The sequence below is a fragment of the Gallinula chloropus genome, assembly GCF_964237585.1.
Source record: "Gallinula chloropus genome assembly, chromosome: 2".
Lineage (NCBI taxonomy): Eukaryota > Metazoa > Chordata > Aves > Gruiformes > Rallidae > Gallinula > Gallinula chloropus.
In genome coordinates, this window is record NC_140086.1 from 19,764,846 (window position 1) to 19,785,488 (window position 20,643).

A 20,643-nucleotide genomic window follows, 5' to 3' on the forward strand; every position below is an offset into this window, starting at 1 on the left:
TTGAAAAGATGTCCACATGCCGGCTCCACCAGCAGCTGCCTCCACTCTTCCTCGAGTATGGACCCGGGGATCCACTCTGATTAGCTGTGAGTGGTGCTGGCTGACTGCACTCAATGACTGCTCAGTCAGATACAAGAATTGCTTTCACTTTGAATGTGTGTCTTGGGCAAGTAACTACAAATGCATGTGCAAGATATTCCACATAAATTAATTTAACTGTGACAGTTGCTTTGGAAGAAATTTTATGCAGGTTGTGGTACCTCTCCTTGACTTCCCCTTATGGTGGCATACCGAGTAGTAAAATGCCTTCACACAGTAATATCACATCAAGCTGAAAGGTTAGTTCAAAGTGTATGTCACTGTTGTACTATTTTCCGTGGGAGATAAGGTTGCTAGGCACTCATAGAATAACATTGGTATTCATAGAACCACAGAATGCTTTGGGCTGGAAAGGACCTCAAAGACCATCTAGTTCCAACCCCCTGCCATGGGCAGGGATGCCCCGTCCAACCTGACCTTGAATGCTGCCAGGGAGGGGGCATCCATAGCTTCTCTGGGCAGCCTGTGCCAGGGCCTCACCACCCTCACAGGGAAAAATTTCTTCCTTTTATCTAATCTAAATCTGCCTTTTTTTAGTTTAAACCCACTACCCCTTGTGCTACCACTACATGCCTTTGTAACCAATTCCTCTCCACCTTTCCTGTAGACCCCTTTCGGTACTAGAAGGCTGCTCCCTGGAGCCTTCTCTCCTCCAGGCTGAACATGCCCAACTCTCTGCCTGTCCTCATAGGGGAGGTGCTGCAGTCCTCTGGTCATCTCTGATTGTTTTCTCTTTTGACTCTTGAACCTTGATCAGCTTTGCCTACTTGCCTGCCTTGGGAGTTACTTTGTAATTTCATTTTTTTTCTTATTATTTTGAAAGCAGCAAAGAGTCCAGACATCACCCTTCTGGTTGTGTGGACCCCCATGCAAAATACTCACAAAACATTGCAACACAGTCTGTTCAGGTTCAGCTACTGACTATGCTCCAGCCAAAGCTCTGCCAGCTCCTGTGCTTCACAGGAGAGACTTCAGCATACAGCCTGCACCTGGCACAGCATCCTGCCTGGGTTTTACACTGGTTCCCTGTAATGTGAGGTAAGGGTCTCAAGAGGGAGGATAGCCCCATGATCTTGCTCCTTCTGCTTGTGAAAATGAACAGGCAAGTACTGATGGAAATAAAAGATAGAGAGGGCTTTCTGGAGTAAATTTTCTAGTTAAAAATCTCTCAGTGCTGGCTCTTTCTGTGCCCTGCCATCACTCTGCTGACCTAGAAAGTACCTGGGGAGCTCTGCAAGGTTAAAAAGGATGTCAAAGCAAGGATGCAGATGGAGCAGGGCTCCTCCTTGCCATTTAAAGAGCATTCAATGGAAGGTTTTGGTTGCAGCAGACATGGGTTCACATTTAAATGTAAGTCTAACAGGTATTTGAGTATTTTTAGTTCTCTTTAAGTTTGCAGACATGGTTGAATGTAAGTGAATCTGGTTTGAATTGGGGAAGCGGCTGTATATGCCAAGAAGAACTGGATAAGAAATCCTTACTGTGCTAGTTAGGCTGCCTCTCTTATCCCACACTGGATAGGATTGTTACTAGAACAATTAGGTTTTTCACCACTTCTTAAACTTCACATGTGAAAGTTGTGCAAAACGTTCATAACAAACAAGAACATGTCTGCTCTTCCCCAGCTTCTGTTACTGCTACACCAGGATGGAAAAATGTATTGCTGGTGAGAACACGAGCTAGTCTAGAGAACACCAAAGTGATCCACTGAGTTCAGACCATGGTTGGGGAGTGGGAAAATTGTGGCCTTGGGCTGCCAGTGTGGAGAAGAGCATTCTGTGCTGGAAAACGAGGAGCCATGGTGACTTCTTGCAGGGAACAGGGATGAGCAGTGGAGATCGGTGAACTCAGCTGCAGGCAGAGCAAGCAGGGTGAGTACAGCCTAAGAACTGATCTTTTGTAATATATATATTTTTTTAATCTCCAGCTCCAGATTATCAAATCCTGTGAAAGATCATAATGTAAACATTACAATGAACTAGAGAAATTAAGAACAGGTAGCAATGCTTTCATAGTATTTTCTATTTCCAGACAGATATACAGCCAATTAATATCTCCATTTCTTTTTTATTTATTTCCTGAAGTATCCTGATGGATAGCCTTTGAGAGAGAAAATGAAGAAAAATTTACATTTTTCACTAAATTTTCCAGTTTTCTCTAAACATCATCTGTACTGAAACTATAAACCTCCTGTAGTGGTCTGAGACACAATTAGTATTGAACCAAGAAAAAATTAACTATTGAAAGCTTGTCCTCTTCATTACCTGTCAAGTGCAGACAGGATTTAGTATTAACTGAGAGTTACATTTAAAGTTGTGTATCTCTAAACTACCTTGCTGAAAAATGTAAGGGGTTTTTTTAAGCCTCCTACTGGCTTTTAAATTTCTTGATTCCCTGTGAATTTATTGAATAGTCTTCCTATTTCGTGCTGTTTGAGGTAAAAAAAAAAAAAAAGGCTTTGTGGTCTTTGCCATCAGGTATCTGCTGGTTAAAGTGTGTGATGATGCCTGCAAATGCTGCTGTGGGATGAGGGAGTCAATGGCAGATAATGACTGTAATCGGCAGCAGTTCTGGCTGATGTCTCGCTGGTACTGCACGGTGGGAGTGCTCTGGGGACAGGCAGCAGCCATGCAGGAGGGCAGCTCCCTGCTTCGCCTCTTGCCTTCACTGGGAGCATCATCCACTGCCCTGCCCTGTGTCCGTGGAGGTGTCCTGGGCAGCCTTGCAAGCACAGACCACTCTTTGGCCAATACATGAGATGAAGGATTTGGGTATCCCACTGAAGCAGCTCACCTAGTTAAACTTACATTGTGTTCAGTGCTTCGTTAAGTTAGATGCAGTAGTATATTCTTTTGCTCCTCAATAGGCTGCTTTTCCTTGTAGGATGCAGATGGGTGTGTAGAGGTATGTGGTAACTCCTGCAATTCTGTGAGCAGAAAAGTCTTTACATTTCATACAGGTAGGTGGGAACAGAGCATCCAAAGGTTTTGTATGACTGCATACTCAGCACAAGGTGGGCTTCAGGCCTGAAAGTTAGGAGAGAACAGAAACAGAGAAAGAAATATTTTTCATTTGCATATCATCTGCAAAAGGAAATGAAGATTAAGTCACTGTGGATCTTTTATATATTATAAGATCTAAGGTATACAGGCTTATGTACATCATTTAGGTAGTATTATGCAACAAGCATTGTGAAAACAAGACAGTTGGGTTAGAAAGTTGTGCTACACACAGGGATGATGCAGGTAGCATGGAAAAGGATCCGGCTTTCAGCACACAGGACCAGAGTGCTGGCATGAGGGAGATCCATGTCTGCTCTTCATTCCAGCTGTGTGGTGTCATTGGGATAGGTAACCCCAGGCTGGACCCAGGGAGTAAGGCACAGGAAAATGTCCCCTTGCTTTGTTGCCAGCAGCCAGAGCAAGCCAAAGAGGAATCACTGAGCTCAGACACCAATGCCCACCCTCCTGCCAGATATGTATGTGATACTCCTCAGGGAGCAAGGCTTAACTTACTTGTTCTTCTCATCCTTTGCCATACTCCAGATCCAACCAGCCACGTCATGCTGGGCATAAGACCCTTTGAAAACATCACTTTCCAGAGCTGGGAAGTTCTCCCCCCACCCACCATGCAGTGATCTTGCCCTTTTTTGGTGGTGCATCATCTGTCACCACCAGCTTTCCCTGGTCCTTCACTGTGCTGCCCCAGCTGTAAGCTATCCCATCACAGCCCCCTGCCCGTGATCATGCTCTGTTTCATGGGGACTGCACACCAAACATTGCAGTGTATTAACTGTTACCTCAGATGACAAACACCTGTCACCAAGGGACAATTTTGCAGAGGACAGATAGGTATTGGTGACGGTAATATCTTCCAGTTCAGTGCTGAAGTGATCGGACTCTTTGATGACATTATAATTTAGGGCCACGCTGTAGCTGGCTGGTTTCTTGTCCCGTTTCTTCTGGCAGTTGCAGAGTTTCCGGAATGCTGCTCTGAATTTCTGGGACATGAGATTGTAAATTACAGGATTGATGGCACTGTTTAAATAAATACAGATTCTGCAAAATAGCAGGAACCAGTTTTCTTGGAAGGGAATGGAGAGAAAGGAATTCACCACCACCAGTGTGCGGTAGGGCATCCACAGAAATGCAAACAGCACTACCACCACAGCCAACATCTTGGTCACCTGGGGGAACACAGAGGTAGAGAAAGAAGGGCAGAAGGTTAGAACTCATCTTGGAATGTGCATTCTTACACCTATATGGCCAAAACAAAACTACATGCACTTCAGCTGGGAATTTCTGATCACTACTTGATTCAGAAGGATTTTCTCGTGTAAAAAGAACAAAAGAAACCTAGCTCCACATTTCTCCTAGTTTTTATTAAATGCTTCTTTCTAGGTGACATCCCATTGTTATAGACCTGAGAATTTTCAGCTTCTCAAACTGGAAGGAGGTCTTGGATCAAATGGGGAAAGAAAAGGGGTCTAAAGCCATTTTTTTTTCAACCACATTAGATCTCCTCCTTTAGACTAGTATAGGCTGTAGAGTAATTGAACCTGAAACATATTTAAATTATCTGCTTTAACAGCCACACTAAAAAATTTCCAAAAGCCAAAGGTAATAAAATAAGGAGGAAGAGTAGTTTCTATTCCTCAAATCCTCAGTGTTTAATTGGATCTTCATTATTTGACTCTTACTCTGAAATATCAATTAAACTTTAGAGACAGGGAAAAAAGGGATTATTGATAAAACTTGGTTATTAGAAGAACTTTCATCTATGGTGTAAATTTGTTTCAAATAAAGAAAAAAACCTTTGGGGATATCCAGGATAGCTGGAGTGAACAAGAAAGAATTAAACAATTAGGAAAAAAGGTTATTTTTCTTGTAAATAATTTAATTCCAGTACAAATGGTATTCCCTATTCTCTATATTACAGAAATTTTTAAAGGTGTTAATAAACAAGGTAAAAAGTACAGTGAGATATGGTGGTGTAGTTGAATGATGGAGCGGCCTCATGTAAGTCAGGGATGACTCGGTTAACTGAGTGTGCATGAACTGGAACACATGGGCCCTGATTTTGGTGAGCTACAACTTCTGCTTACCACTGTGGGGGTTTTTTACTGTTATTTGCCTTTCTCCTGGACTTGAAACTATTGTTGCCTATTGACAGACAGCTTTGAAGAACTTCTTTTAACCTGTGTTTTATTCCTTCATTCTGGGTACCTGAAGTTCTACTTCAGTGAAACAGCGACTCCTGTAACCGCAGGAAACATTCTGTCTGTATGGGTTATAATTTCATTGCCTCCAGGAAGGATAGATGTTGATTGATAGAGTTTTAGTTGTTTCCAGGGGGACAGAGAGATAACTACTAAAATCAATACATGCTAGTTTTGGAGTGGATTTTTGGTTTGAGTTTATAAGGGAGTATAGCTTTCTCTGGTCTTCTGATCAGATAGCTCAGCATATAGCAAGCCTGCAATCTCATTGCATAAGGGATGGATATACACATATAACCCAATTTGTTGCTTTTGTTATAGCTACTATGATAAAGAATGGCATTAAGAACAAAGTTACTCTACAACTTGATGTATCTTTATCTATCTTTAAGTGTACATATTCAAAGGCTACAATTTTATCCTATAATTCTCCTCTCTTTACCCTCACTTTTGATTTCTCTACAGTGTTCAGTAGAAGTAAAAAATGAGACTAAGAAATATTACTCCCCTTTTTGTCACTTGAGTGACACATTCCCTTATGGCTTCTGGCTGCTCTTCTTGTTTGCCGTGCACAAACAATAGACGTAATAGAGCAAAATGAAAACGCGAGTGTCTTGGGGAGCTGAAAGGATGATTTTCCCTTGTCTGTGAACCACTTCTAAAAGGACCGGCCCTGTGAACTGGCTGCAAAGAGAGGTGACCGAGTACTGACCCTCTCTGGGACCCAGGACTCCTCACCTGCTGCCTCTTCTCCCTCCAGCTCCAGCCTGTGCCTCCAACCCCAGCAAACCCATTCAACTGAGAATAATCACTCATCAGGGAAAACAATCCACATTTAAAGGACAAAAGTAACCATTTGTGGAGCTTGGGTTAACAATGGGACTGAGCCCAACTAACAGGTGTATTCAGCAGCTCAGGCATTCAGTGGGCGGCTGGATAATAGTCTACACAGGCATCAAAGTACTTCACTACCAGAAGCTCAGCGGGGGACTCTATTATCATACCTGCTGATCATTGGCAATTTACATTTCTTCTGAGCATGTCTTTAACAAACAATTGCTCAGAGAATAACTTACACTACTGCAGCTGTCGGTCTGAAACCTGGGTTGAACTGGAAATGAATTGATCTTACTGTCAGGAAGGGATATTTTAGTCCCACAATTAATACTTTGCAGCAATAAAAAAAAAAAGGCTGTTGCTCTCTGCGGCTACCTGCAAGGCGGTTGCAGAGATGTCGGGATTAGTCTCTTCTCTCGGGTGCCATGCGATAGGATGAGAGGTTATGGCGTGAAATTGCACCAGAAGAGATTTAGGTTAGATATCAGGAAGAATTTGTTTACTGAAATGGTTGTCAGGCATTGGAACAGGCTGCCCAGGGAGGCGGTGGAGTCACCATCCCTGGAGGTATTTAAAAGGTGTGTAGATGAAGTTCTTAAGGACATGATCTAGAGGTGGACTAGGCAGGGTTTGGGCTGTGTTTGGACTCGATGATCTTAAGAGCCTCTTCTAACCTAGGCAATTCTATGATTCTATGATTCTGTGACTCTATGATTGAAGTGACTGTGTCCTATATGCCTCAAAGACATATATGTATGTAGTGTGCAAACTATTAGCTGAATTTATGTATACTGGCAGCTTGATGTGCATTGTCTTTCTTTCTAACACCATCTATACATATGGCTGCGTCAGTGAGCTTGCAGAGGTGGTGATTTGACAACACATCAGCACTGGCTCTTAGCACCAGGTAGAAGATATCATGGCCAGAGAACACAGAGCCCTGAGCTGAGGTCAATTCAGTCTGCAGGTCTGAGTGTCTTCAAAAATGCCAAGAGGTTAGGTTTGCACTGTCACACCTTCTGCCAGGTAAGACATCATCTTGCAGTTTTCAGACTCCACCATTTCCTGGTTGTGATACAAACTGAAGCCAAAGAAGCCGGTGGCTTCAGCTAAAAAAGCAATCCTGTTCTCACCTCTTTCCTTGTGCTGGCCACAAGTATGAAGGTGTAAGTCAGGTCAGACTGTGTAAGTCAAGTCAGGCCCAGCTGTAAACTAAGCACTATGGTCCTGCAGAGCTGCTTTTCCATTTGCTCGGGTCAATGTTGCAACTCATACCCGTACGCTGCCACGGAGTCTACAATTAGTGCAGGAGAAGAGCTAGAAGCATGTGGCCATGGAAGGCACCTCTTTGGTGGCACCACTTGGTGATTTGGTCAGTGCAGGACAATGAGGAGAATTCACCATAATTTTAAATTGATTGCAGTGCATGTCCTTCCAAAGCTGCCAAAAATCACACATCTGGCACAAGCTCTCTATTGCCAGACACAACATCAGTTGCCTGATCCCTCTGACCATTGTGGCTGTGTCTCTTAAACCCACTGCAGGGTCCTGAGTTCAGAATTATTTGCATACTGGTAAATCCTCCCTAAACTGGCTCAAGAGGCATAGGTTTTTCATGCTTATCTACTTAAGAGCATGAGCTATGTGAAGCTGACAAGTCCTAGAAGATGGTCTGGCACTGCTCACTTTGTCCCCAGAGTGGCCCCAGAGGATTTGCCACCCCACTGCAGGCTAAGGCACTTTATATTTGCATGTAACTTCCTATACTCCAGCTTGCACCCAGCTTGTAAATACATGATTTAGGCCAAAGTTCTTTTCTCTTCCACAACAAAAATCTTCACTGGCCTGGATGGGGCTGCACAGAAGTAGCTTAGAGGAAAGTCTGGTCCACTTTGCCTAAACAAACTGCCATATCCTTTTTCAGATCAGTTCATATGAAATATTATTAAACATCACTGCAGAGTGGGAGGAAGGTGTGTAATTACTTGATGTCAGTGGAGTGCTAAGAGGACAATTTTAAGAGCATGATTTTTATTACCTGTAACTGTACACCAAAGCTCCCTAAAAGCAGAGGCACTAAACATCTTCATTCATTACTCAGGTGAAGGCAAGCATATACTGATTGCTCTTTTCTGGTGGATGTGCACTGCGTATCTTATACTCAAAGTACAAATTGTTCCATTGTTCTTAGTTAAGGACACTGACAGCATTATTAAAAGGCTTTGAGAAAATCCATTTAAGTACAAATTTCAAGTGTACTTTGAATGATAGCAAAGTGCTTGAGATTGAATTTATTCCTGACTGCATGCAACCACTCTTCCAACCCTATCTTTTGCTTTCTGAGAATGTTCTGAAGAATATTTAAAATGCTTTATACTAAACAGATTACTAAAATTCTAATTCTAAACTAGTATTGTCCTGAAATAGTATGCTCCATAACCTTATTCTACAGAAGAACTTTTATGAGACATTTTCATTACCATGGTAGTCACAGTATGACAGTTGCTTCCTTCTCCTTTGAATACTACTCTTTCTTATGCTAGGAGGTAAAAGTGATAGTCGTACCTAGTAAGTTACTGTGCCACAGAGTCAGTCTGGTGTTCCAAGGGCACAGGTTCTTTCTTGTGCTTGGTGGTGTCCATTGCAATGCAGAGTTTATATATGCCAGTCTGTGATTTGGTAATCCAAAAGAGGTTGTACAATGAGGAGGATTGAATAAATAAAAGGACAAAGATCTTAATCATCACAAGGGAAACCAAATGATATGATTGAGGATTTCATGAAAGCCAACAAAACCTGGTGTGAGAGAACAAAGGGTTTTCTCTAGGGGGCAGCTCATCATGTACTGCATCGATGACTAACACTTTCTCTAGAGGGTCACCTACCTGTTTCAATTGACCATGGAGGAACCTTAAATGATTTAAATCCCTTAACGCCTTAGATACCTCTATGCAAATACATGTAGCATGGGGAATAAACAACAGGAGTTAGAGATGTGCTCACACCTGCAGGGCTATGATCTTATAGTCATCAGAGATGTGGTGGAATGGCCCCTACCACTGGAGTATTGGGATGGAAGAATAGAGGCAGGGCAGGTGAGGAGGGGGTGTGACTCTCTGTGTGAGCAACTAGCTGGAGTGCATGGAGGTCTGTCTGGGGATGGATGAGGAGCTGACCAAGAGTATTCCTTTGCAGAAAATATAACCCCCCCCGTAAATATATAATTCAGTGTTCATATTACAGACAGACCAAAAAAATTAAAAATCTGTTGGCTGAGCTGGGTGGGACAAAATGGAAATGTGTGAGAGAGCAACCCAGCCAGAACCAGGATCTGATCTGAAGGACCAGGCAGTTGAGGAGCATATGGGAGAGAGAACACAAAGCACACAGGTTGTGATTCCATGACCACATCAGCCAGACAATTTATGGGCTTTCAGCTGCTATAAAAGGGCACTAAGTTGATTCCTGGGGGCTGGTCAGGGGAGGATCACTCAGCTCCAGGACGCGCAGTTTCAGGGACGGTCCGGTTTCAGGATGGCTCTGAGCTGTACAGCCTGTGTGGTTCAGTGAGAAACTGCATTGTGTATCACCAGTTTCATATATTTTGCTATAAAGTCCTATTATTATATCATAGAATCATAGCATCATAGAATTGTAGGGGTTGGAAGGGACCTCAAGAGATCATCGGGTCCAACCCCGCTGCCAAAGCAGCTCCCTAGGACATATCACTCAGATAGGCGTCCAGACGGGTCTTGAATATCTCCAGAGATGGAGACTCCACCACCTCCCTGGGCAGCCTATTCCAGTGCTCTGTCACCCTCACTGTGAAAAAAAATCTACCTCTCTGTTGTCCCAGTAAACTATCCTTATCCCAGCCTGTGAGGTTTTGTTTTTTCTGGTTTTGTTTTCCCTCCCTTTCCCCCTCCCTCAATTCCAACACCCCCTCTCTCTTAAACAGAGAGAGGCAGTGTGGTGCCTGGCTCAGCTGGGGCAAAACCACAACACCCCGTCTTCCTCTGGCTTCTTGTTCTATTTGAAAACGTTGCTTGTCAAGGTAGGTCTCAGAACAGGTACTCCTAGAAAAAAGCCCACAGTTTCAAAGTTTTTCTCTGTGTCAGGCCAATCCTTTCAGTTTGAAGTTTTTTCACTCTCTTCTGCCTTACTGCAATGCCTGGTTCTCCAGGACATTTTCTTACTTCTGAGCAGAACAAAATTATTCAAATCTTCAGAAGAAAAAGCATTAACATTTTAGAAATGCTATTAAATCCTAATATCTTTTGCTAACAGAAGCACTGTTAACAAAAGTAAGTACCCACAGAAAAGAAAAAGGCAGAAATAGCTTTTCTCCCTTGTACCATAACATTTAATGTTGGTTGGTGTTATTTGCTAGTGAACCTTTGTTTTATTGTGAAATTCTCTCTGAATACTTTGAATAACACATTTTCTATTTGTGAAAATTAACCTTTCTTTCCCTCTTGTCTTTTTAATAAAAGGCTGGGAAACAGAATGTCTAAAATGGACAAGAGGCGAAACTGTGATATACCTTCAAATTTTACCATCACAGGTACATATCTCCTCTGAATTTATTGCCCTAAACAGCAATTATAAAATAAGTGGCTGAACCTTCCAAAGTTCAGGTAGGAACCATAATTTCCTTCATTTCTGTGAGCAAAGGCAGTTTAGAAGCGATCTCAATTGTGGTGGTGTGTATATGAAAAAGCAAAGAAAAGGAAATGTTGAGATTTGATACTTACGGTACAAAGATACAAGACAGACTATGAGTGAAGACTAAAGGATTAGTAGGTCGAATTTCAGTCATGTGTAAGGCTGTAACGTGAATGTAATTTAATTTGGTTTGTCTGTGATTTTTGGTAATGGACGATCTAGTCAAACCTTTGCTACTGGCACCTGTATTATTTCCAGGGTGAATTTATACACACACCTTACTATTTATGTGCAATAAATGCCATTAACTGCAATTAATGTTTGCTCAGTTACTGTTCATTTTGATTAGGGTACAGTCAATGAATGTGTGGGAGACTTAGCAATATGGATGGTGTGCAAGTACAGGTAACAGGCCATTTTGGAACATCAAAGACAGAAATTGGTAGGCTAATGGAATCATGCATGAAAAATATGAGATCTGGCTGTTACATCTGCCTTTGCAACTGCAGTGAGGAACTAAAACAAAGTGGTAGAAGAACAGCTACCTAGTGGGCTAACAAGCCAGATGTCTTCATCCTACTATAGCATGTCTGAAAGTGGTATTACGACTGAATTTGGAGGGGATGACCTCCAAAGACAGGGCCAGTCTAAGTGATTCTGTGAAACTATAAAAAAATTTTGGAGGGAAGTTTCTTCAATATAAGGTGTGAGGCTTGCACATAAGAGGTTAAAATCAAGGGTATCTGCTTATCTCTTATGAAAATATTGTGGATGGAGACCTGCAATGTTGGTGTGAGAAGTAGCTGAAGGAGAGAGCCTTACAGCAACATGCCAGCCCTGGTATAGACAGTGCCTACACAGAATTCTGAAGGCCACAGTGCCTGAAGTGGGATCTTTTGCTTCATTAACTGCAAAATGAATATTAAAGTTGACACCCCTAAATATGCTAATGAGACAAAGGAGTAAGTGCTAAATATAGATGACTATAGTACTTGACTCTCTGTCCAAATCACCTTAAACCTCACTCCTGGGAGGGAACAGCTAAGACTGGGGTATAAAGAGTGTTGAGGGAGTTACCCCTAGGGATAGGAGAAGAAAGTGAAGACCCCAAAGAGGCAGTTGATGGGCTATGCTCCTTCTCTTCCACCCCAGTCAGGGATGCCTTCTTGGTAGGCAATTGCAACTTCACCTTTATTGGTAAATAGTACCTGGGATGGAATTTTAATAACATTATCAAATATATATATAAGAGCACTATTGCAGTGAGTGCATTTATCAATGACAATCCCAACATCTTTCTGTCTGTCCCTTTAATAAACTGTTCGTAACTTTCAGCTTTATGAACCTGTCTGGGTGAAAGTCCTTTGGGGGCTCTGACAGGCAATCTCCGGCTCTGACATGTGGTTATATGTAGAGTCCTTCAGACATAAACCACTGAGCAAGTCTTGGATTAAGATGGGACCTAGCTGCACTGAGGCTCCTCTGTGAGAAGGAGTTTAGAGAGCAGGGGGGTCCTTTCTGACCCTCGTGACTCACACCCTTTATGAGACATAAGGTCCCAAGGGATCTGGGACAGTCCCTTGTTGGCTTATAATCTTTTGGATCACGTTTTATCTTTCTTGTCACTGCATGTGATTTTTACCCTAGTTCCATGCAAACAATTACAGTTTCCCAGTGCTTCATGAGGTCCAGGATTCCTTTACACATTCAAATATTGCGTTTAATTGGACAGCTCCAAATTCACAGCATGTATTTTCTGGTCAGTGAGTAGAAATCAACTTCAATTCCCTTCCTCAGGACCTGTGATCAACTGTCCAAATGATCATATAGTTGTTAAATAAATCCTAACATTGAATTTGCATTGAAGTTCTTTTGACTCTGAAGGAAACAAATGGGACTTTGAACTGTCTGGCTCGAAGACATACTCTATGTCATGATGCCATCTTCTAATTATATTGTTTTTTCCTCTGTTAAGCTTTGAAGTTTCAGCTACTGCGGCCTAACTTCAACTAAGTGTGCTGGAAAATTTTGCTCTTTCCCCTTCCCTCCTGTTTAACTTGAGGAAATGCATACACTGGGACTCTTGCACTCTGCTCTCTCCAGTTCAAATTCTGCAAATCACTCAGTGGAAATACTCTATGGTTTCTCTGTGGTCAAAGAGGCCTCACCTTACTTTTAGTCACCTTTTCATTTTCTCCTAATAATTTTTTCCAAAACACATTATGTCACTGTTTATCACTGAGACCTCCTATTGGTAGGCAAATGCTCGCCAACAGTATTGTCCAGCCATATAAAAACTTCAGTCTAGGAAGGTTATTTTCTTGGTAAAGCATAGCTGAAAGCCCATTCACAGAATCACAAAATCACAGAATTGTAGGGGTTGGAAGGGATCTCCAGAGATCATTGAGTCCAACCCCCACCCCGCTAAAGCAGGTTCCCTAGAACTAGTTGCACAGATAGGCATTCAGATGGGTCTTGAATATCTTCAGAGAAGGAGACTCCACAGCCCCCCTGGGTAGCCTACTCAAGTGCCAAATTCCACACAGTCATCACCAGCTCCATCATACCTACTGGGTGTTTAAGATTTTTTTCTTTAAGTCAGAAACTAAACATATGCTTCAGCATTTACCTCTATGTTTCAATACTAAAAGTAAGTGTGGCACAAGTTGATTCCTTGAGATCTACTACCATGAAGCCTTGAGCACAGACTGATTCCTCTGAAAATGGAGCATACCAGTATCTTGCCTTCTCTTGGCAGATCTTCTCTCAGCAGAATGTCGGGTGTTCCCTACTGACTCGCAGTGGCTGATCAAAAACTCTGCAGAAGCAATAAATGACTCTTGCTGCTTTCCATAAAGAGAAGAACAGCTGGATTTAGCTTCTGACAAAGAAGAGGCAGAATGATCAGGTTTCTGTTCCTTCAAGGACACTGGGAACTGTTCCACCAGCTGGAAAATAGGCAGCAAATTGGGAATGTACTCCCATGTATGAAGGAGCACCCGGCTGCCAAATAAAACTAAGCTTCATTTTGAAAATCTTTAAAATACCTCTGTCACACCCGGCTACCCAATACAGTTCTGTAAAATGAAATAAATATTGCAAGAGTAGGATTGATTTAGCTCTTCAGAAATGGATGTAAGAATGGAGTTTGGCACAACCTACGGGTACATTTTGGTGCTCCTTTCCTTAGTAGAACTGGACTAACTTGGTAGAACTGGACCAATTTGTTTGCAGTGCAAATAACTCACAATTTCAATAGTTGTCCAGTATCAGTGGCAACAGATGTTCAGTGAAACAAAAATGTGTTTGAATGGAAATACTTTGTGAGAAAAGAGAGATTATTTTGTGCCTTTCCCTTTGAGACTGATTTTTTTTAATACCTGTTATTTTAGCTTGCCTTCCCTGGCAATACTTTGAATGAAAACTTCAGGGAGCCCTGAAGAGTACTTTGAAGGCTTTGTCTTCTGGTGGTTGTTGATAAAGAGTTATTGATCCTTTGGTAAGGGGATTTGTTACTGTCAGCTTTCCAAACATAATAGTCCAAAAGAAATATTTCCTAGAACTAAGATGGTTCAGTGACTTGTATATCAGATGGGTGGGAGACTGAGGGCAGGGAATGAAACAAGTAAGCAGACAATCACTTTGTACCTGGAAGAGTTGATTTTTGTTCACTGGAGATGTAATATACTCTCAAGCTGAGCTAACCTCTAGACAACTCTCAGGAAAAAATATGCTAAAATAAGCTTGACTCACCATTCTAGTATATATTCCAGGACTTTCTAAATCATAGAATCATCTAAGTTGCTGTTCTGTTTTGAAAACAAAATTGCAATTTAGATCATTCTATGATTTAGAAAGAAGGCCTTGAAAACAAAACAAAAGTCTTGAACACTTTCTTCCCTTCAGTGTTGGCATCGTGTCTGTTTACATCTGAGACTGAAAATATCTGGTCTAACAAAGCTGAACAAGGTCCATCTATTCTCCTTCAGCAATAGACACCTCCTTCCCTCCTGTTTATCTCACTGCTGAGGTTCCCAACCTCTCTTGCCTCAGCTCAGGTAGCAGTCTTCCACAGTTATGAGGAAATGGTTATTATACTCTGATTTTCCTTGCTCCCTGAGCATAGAGCTGTTCTAGATGCCATATCAGGATTGTTCGTCTCTTGCCCTGCTCTTTCTGTTGGTGCCAGGTATGAGGAAGTATGCTAGATGTTGAGTCCAGGATGGTTTCCAAGTTGCATTTCACATTTTCAGTCCATCAGCTTCAACAGAAGGACTTGAGGGTGGGTTGTTCTCAGAGTACCCAGCTGGAAGACAGGGATGGGGAGCAGAATACAGTCCCATAATCCAAGGGGAAATGGTTAGTGACCTGCTACACCACTTAGACGCACACAAGCCTATGGGACCAAGCAAGATCCACCCAAGGGTAGCAAAGGAGCTGGCAGAAGTGATCACGAAGCAACTTTCCATCATTTATCAGCAATCCTGACTATCCGTGGAGGTCCCAGTTGACTATAGGTTATACAATATGACTCCCATCTACAACAAGGGCCATAAGGAAGATCTGAGGGACCATAGGCTTGTCAGTCTGACCTCAGTGACAGGGAGGGAGCAGATCAACTTGAGCACCATCACATGGCATGGACAGGATAATCAGGTGATCAGACCCATTCAGTATGGGTTTATGAAAGGCAGGGCCTGCTTGACTAACCTGATGTCCTTCTATGAAGAGGTGGATGAGGGAAAGACTGGCTGTTGTCCATCTAAACCTTAGTATAGCCCTTGAAACCATTTCCCACAACATTCTCCTGGAGAAACTGGCTGCTCATGGCTCAGTAAGTTTGCTGACAAAACCAATTTGAGTAGGAGTGTTGATCTGCTTGAGGATAGGTAAGGTCTTTGAAGGGTTCTGTAAAGGCTGGATCATTAAGCCAAGGCCAACTGTCTGAGATTCAACAAGGGCCAGTGCAGGTTCCTGCACTTTGGTCAAAACAACCCCATCCAATGCTACAGGCTTGGGGAAGAGTGGCTGGAAAGCTGCCTGGCAGAAAAGGACCTGTGGGTGTTGGTCGACAGCCAGCTGAATATGAGCCAGCAGTGTGCTTGGCCAACTGCATCCTGGCCTGGAGCAGAAATCGTGTGACCAACAGGACTAGGGACATTATAGATCCCCTGTACTTGGCACTGGTGAGGCCGCACCTTAAGTACTGTGTTCAGTTTTGGTCCTCTCACTACAGGAAAGTTATTGAGGTGCTGGAGTGTGTCCAAAGGAAGGGCAACCAGGCTGGTGGAGCATTGGGAGAAAAAGTCCTGTGAGGAGTGGCTGAGGGAATTGGAGTTATTTAGCCTGCAGAAAAGGAGGCTGAGGGGAGACCTGATTGCTCTTTACAACTACCCAAAAGATGGTTGTAATGAGGTGGGTGCTGGTGCCTTCTCCTAAGTAACAAATGCTCAGTTAAGAGAAAATGGTGTCAAGTTGCTCCAAGAGAGGATCAGACTGGATATTATGAAAAATATCTTCACTGATAGTTGTCAAGCACTGGAACAGGCTGCCCAGGGAGGTTGTTGAGCCACCATCCCTGGAGGTATTTAAAGATGCCTAGCTGTCCCCTGTCCCACATTGATGGCTGCCTCATGGAAAGGACTGGGTGTAACTACAGCAGGGGGCACTAAAGTGGAAATAAATTAAGTTCATTTTCCCCACATTGAGTCTGCATTTCCCCTGAAAGTAACTGATAAATTATCTTCACGTCCTTATCTTGACCCATGAGCTTGCCCTCTCTCGTTCTCCCCCATTCTGTTGTTGGGGGCAGTGAGTAAGCAGCAGAGGGAGTGCTTGGGTTCCAGCCAGGGGCAACCCACCACAGGAACATGAATGAATTTCATTTTGTAGAAATGTTCTTGGATAAATATGAGAACTTCCACAGAAGTAGGAAGTGTACACCACATTTTCTATCGCTTTTTTTACAGATCACATGCTGGACATTGTATGCAACTCCATCACTGTAGTGCAAGCACAGTTCTGAGAAGGCATATAGACAGCTTTACATACTTGTAATCTAAACTTGTTATGAGGTTGACCTATACTCTCAGCTATACACATTTCTGCTAGGGCAACAAGAAATTTTCACTTGTCTTACTAACTGTTGAGATTGTAGATTTTTCTTAACATGCACTTGCTATTTCCCATTTTACACCACTGGCAATATGTTGCACGTTGCCATTATATACATAAAAATAGAAATTATATTAGAAATTATGTAAAAATATTATATAAAACCAATGCTGCACTATCCTCACTTTGCTCTCTATGTTGTACTGTGCACAAATGCTAGATTTACTCATAACAATGCTAGTTTAAAAAAATGAGGTTGCTTAGCCTTCTAGAAAAAGTCTTCCTGTCTTTTCAAGACATGAAAGAGATCACATTATAATCCTTGCTTTTTGGTTCTGTAATATAGCAGTATCCACGTTCAGTAATGCTCAGTGTAAAAGATTTGTCTGTTTTCCAAGTGATGCTAAGCATGTATACTAAAGTGATACTAAGAACTTGAAAAGCAGATTATCATCTTCTTCCACTAATTAATAGACAAAGAAAAACAAAATTAAACACTTCCAATAGGACTATTAACTATAATTGGATAGACAAAATTAAATATAACCTAGCCCACATGTGTCAGTTGTGCATTTCAAAGTATGGTTCCTGTGCTCTGCGAGCACTCAGTGCTCTAGCAGGCAGCTCAGCTAGCTTTTGAGGTCAGTGCCATCTCTGTAATGAGGGAAAACAGTCTCTTTCATTAAATAGTAACAATCTACATAAAATAAGAAGAATGTAAAGTTCAACCCATCACCCAAGAAGGCTTGTTTGAAAAGGTGCACGCCTCAGCCCTGCTTCCTGAGGGAACTGTACTGTGCAGGCAGGTAGAAGCGTCCTGCTTGGCAAAGTGACACCCCACGGTGCCTTGCAGTGGCTGCTGAGGGCTCTAAGCCAAGTTGCTCAGCACAGAGCATCACATCCCCACTCTTGCATCAAGCTTCTTGATCCAACAGGAGCCTACTCCCCAGAGCCAGCTGCAAAGTGATGCACCCTGCATCTCTCTGCACTGTACCTGACCGTGCTACCTGCTGCACACTGCAGGAGTGTGAGGCAGCACTGTTTGTTGCACTGCAGCGTGCATATTTAACCCATGCCTCTGTTCTGATCCATCAATGCATAAAACTATTTTATGAGAGGCAGAGTAACAAAGATCCTCAGCCTTTCCAAAGCACTTGTATACACGGACTTTTCAGAGAAGTGTTAGAGGCAGGAAAAGTAACAACCTAGCCATGTTTGCAGAGTGAGACACTGCCTTAGCTGGGAAAAAAAGTCTCCTAAACTCCCAGGGTAGCTCCTTTTCTTCAGCTCTCAAAAGTAACTCAAGACCCACTTTGTATGTTTGGCAGGATTACGAGCAAGCTGTAGCACAAAGAAACTATAGCTAAAAGGTTTCATTCTTTATTGACACTTTCTAATTTCTTTTTGATATAGGAAATAAATTTCTATTTGTTTTTCAGTCCTTGCAGTAGGTAATAATGAATAGGCAAAAAAACTCAACATGTGTAATATGCATGTATATACATAGCACAGAATGTCAGCTTGACTACTTAGCAAACAGTGAGAATATATTTTCCCGTCTTCCACAGGTTTAGAGAAGTGATCTCTGAAACAACTGGTTTTTAGGTTTCAAAAATCCATTTCAAACTGCTGTTCCTACCTGCCTTCGAGAAGCAACAGTGCTATTGAAACTCCTGTTAGTCGTCTTGGAACTCACGGGCTTGCTTTGCTGAGACACATCATTCCTCCATGTCTTAGAGTTTTCTTTTGGGTCCGAAGGGATGGGGTTCAGGAACAGTATTCTGGCAATCAAGCCATAGAGGACAGTCGCCAACACCATTGGCAATACATAAAATATACCAAAGTCCATCATGTAGATAGGTGAGTAATAGCTCCTGGACACCTTGTAGCCACAGGACACAACAGTAGTGTCTCTGTAGACTACTGTATTAAGGTCTAGCAAGAAAAACCAGAGCATACAGTATATGGAGGTGAAAGCCCAGACAAAAATAATGATCTTTTTGGCTCTTGAAAAGGTGCATAGGAATTGAGCTTTGATTGGATGGCAAATAGCTATGTATCTCTCAATGGTAAAGGCAGTGATGGAAAAAGAAGAAGCATTGATCCCTAGGTACTGGAGATAAGTGATGCAGAGACACCCCACATAGCCATACACCCAGGATCTATACAGGCTTTCTGTGATATTGGGTAGTCCCGCAGCCACAAGCACCATGAGATCTGCCACCGCCAAACTCACCAGATAGCAGTTAGTGGGGGTTCTCATGTGTTTGGTTCTGAGCACCACCAAAACCACCATGATGTTGCCCACAATACCTAGTCCGCAGATGAGAAGGACCAAGAGGATGGTAACCACTTGGTATTCGGCTGTAACGACCTCCTGGCTTGATAGTGGCAGCCCAGTTTGGTTCTGCTCGTCCCCTGTGCCATTCTCCATCTTCACCAGCCCACTGCTGCTTTTGCCCAAAACTCAGTCTCAGCACATGTTCTCCATGGTCCCCTTCAAAAGGGTGAGCAGAGCAGAATGTGGGTGAGCTGTAGCCCCAGAGCACATTCTCCACACAGTCACAGTCCCATTCCTGTACTGTCCACTCGCCCGAAAGCACCGAGACTTTCAGACATTGGAAATTCAATGAGCAGACAGGTTAATCCCTCTACGAGTCCATTTCATTTGCACAGGTTAAAAAGCTGTTTTCTTGTAGCTGGTTGGAAGCATTCATGGTAAGACGGCACGTGGAGCTTTCCCCCTTGCAGAGGAGGAGGAGGTGGAGGAGGCAGCATCAGGGAAAGCAGAGCCCTCCTGCAACTGCCAGCTGGCTAAAGCATTGCACGGGACTGAGCTGCTCCCTTCCAGGCAGGCTTCAGCATCACCGCTTTCCAGGAGGAGTCACAGCGCATGGAGGGTGGAGACAGCAGCGGGAGGTAAAAAGAGAGAGATTTGTAAAGCCCCACAGGCTTTCTGCTTCATGCTGCTTTCCCTCTGCTCTCAGGCAGCTGTCTCACTTATCGATCGCATTGATCCGCCTGGCAAACAGAGGTGAGATTGACTGGCAACACAAATACACCGATTTCTAAAACTCTGACTTCCCGGGTATCCCCGTCCTTGTGACAGCAGTGGCAATTTACACTTCCCTCCCACTTTGCTGGGAGCTGCAAGAGTCCCTTCAGAGCTGATGGGAAGAATCGTACCCCAAATTTTGAAAGCAGTGGGAAAAAATTGTGTTTCTTTACTTTTTACAGACAATTCTCTTCAAAATCTCTATTGCTATTGCTGTCACCACTCCTGAGCCCTTTCAGCTTTTTTCTGGACTGTAGCACAGCAACAAGAAAACCATTAGAGCACAAATTGCTTCTTAATGAGATCAGTCACGCCAACCTGCATGTGCACACACTCACACACACACACAGTGTTACTAATCCACCACTGTTTCCTCAATGAAGAGTCTCCTCTGGCTGAATAAACTCCTCCTTGTTCAGTCAGGTTGTGTAAAACCACAGACAAATAATGAAAAAAAACCCAACCCAACTAGTAGCAATAGCTGTTTTGAGAAGCTGTGATGCAAGACTGATGGATGCAGTAGCAGTAGTCATGAGCCCAACTGCACCTGGAGATGGATGCAGAGCTTCCTGTCTCACCAGCTGGAAGAAATAGTAACAAATCCTGTTTCAGGGCTCTGTGAAAGTGCCCTCACCTCCCCATGCAGTGTTTCAAC

The 20,643-nt window shown here is 42.9% G+C and overlaps 1 protein-coding gene across 1 annotated transcript; it reads right to left on the reverse strand.

Annotated features, from left to right (window-relative positions):
• Positions 1-3,119: 3,119 nt before the first annotated feature.
• TRHR (thyrotropin releasing hormone receptor) lies at positions 3,120-19,379 on the reverse strand (the record flags this gene model as incomplete). The annotated part of the gene is made up of 3 exons (XM_084280260.1): positions 18,573-19,379; positions 3,899-4,285; positions 3,120-3,125 (listed from the first exon to the last, which is right to left on the reverse strand). Exons 1-3 carry the CDS (start codon positions 19,365-19,367, stop codon positions 3,120-3,122), a joined length of 1,188 nt encoding a protein of 395 aa, XP_084136386.1. The 5' UTR covers positions 19,368-19,379.
• Positions 19,380-20,643: the final 1,264 nt, after the last annotated feature.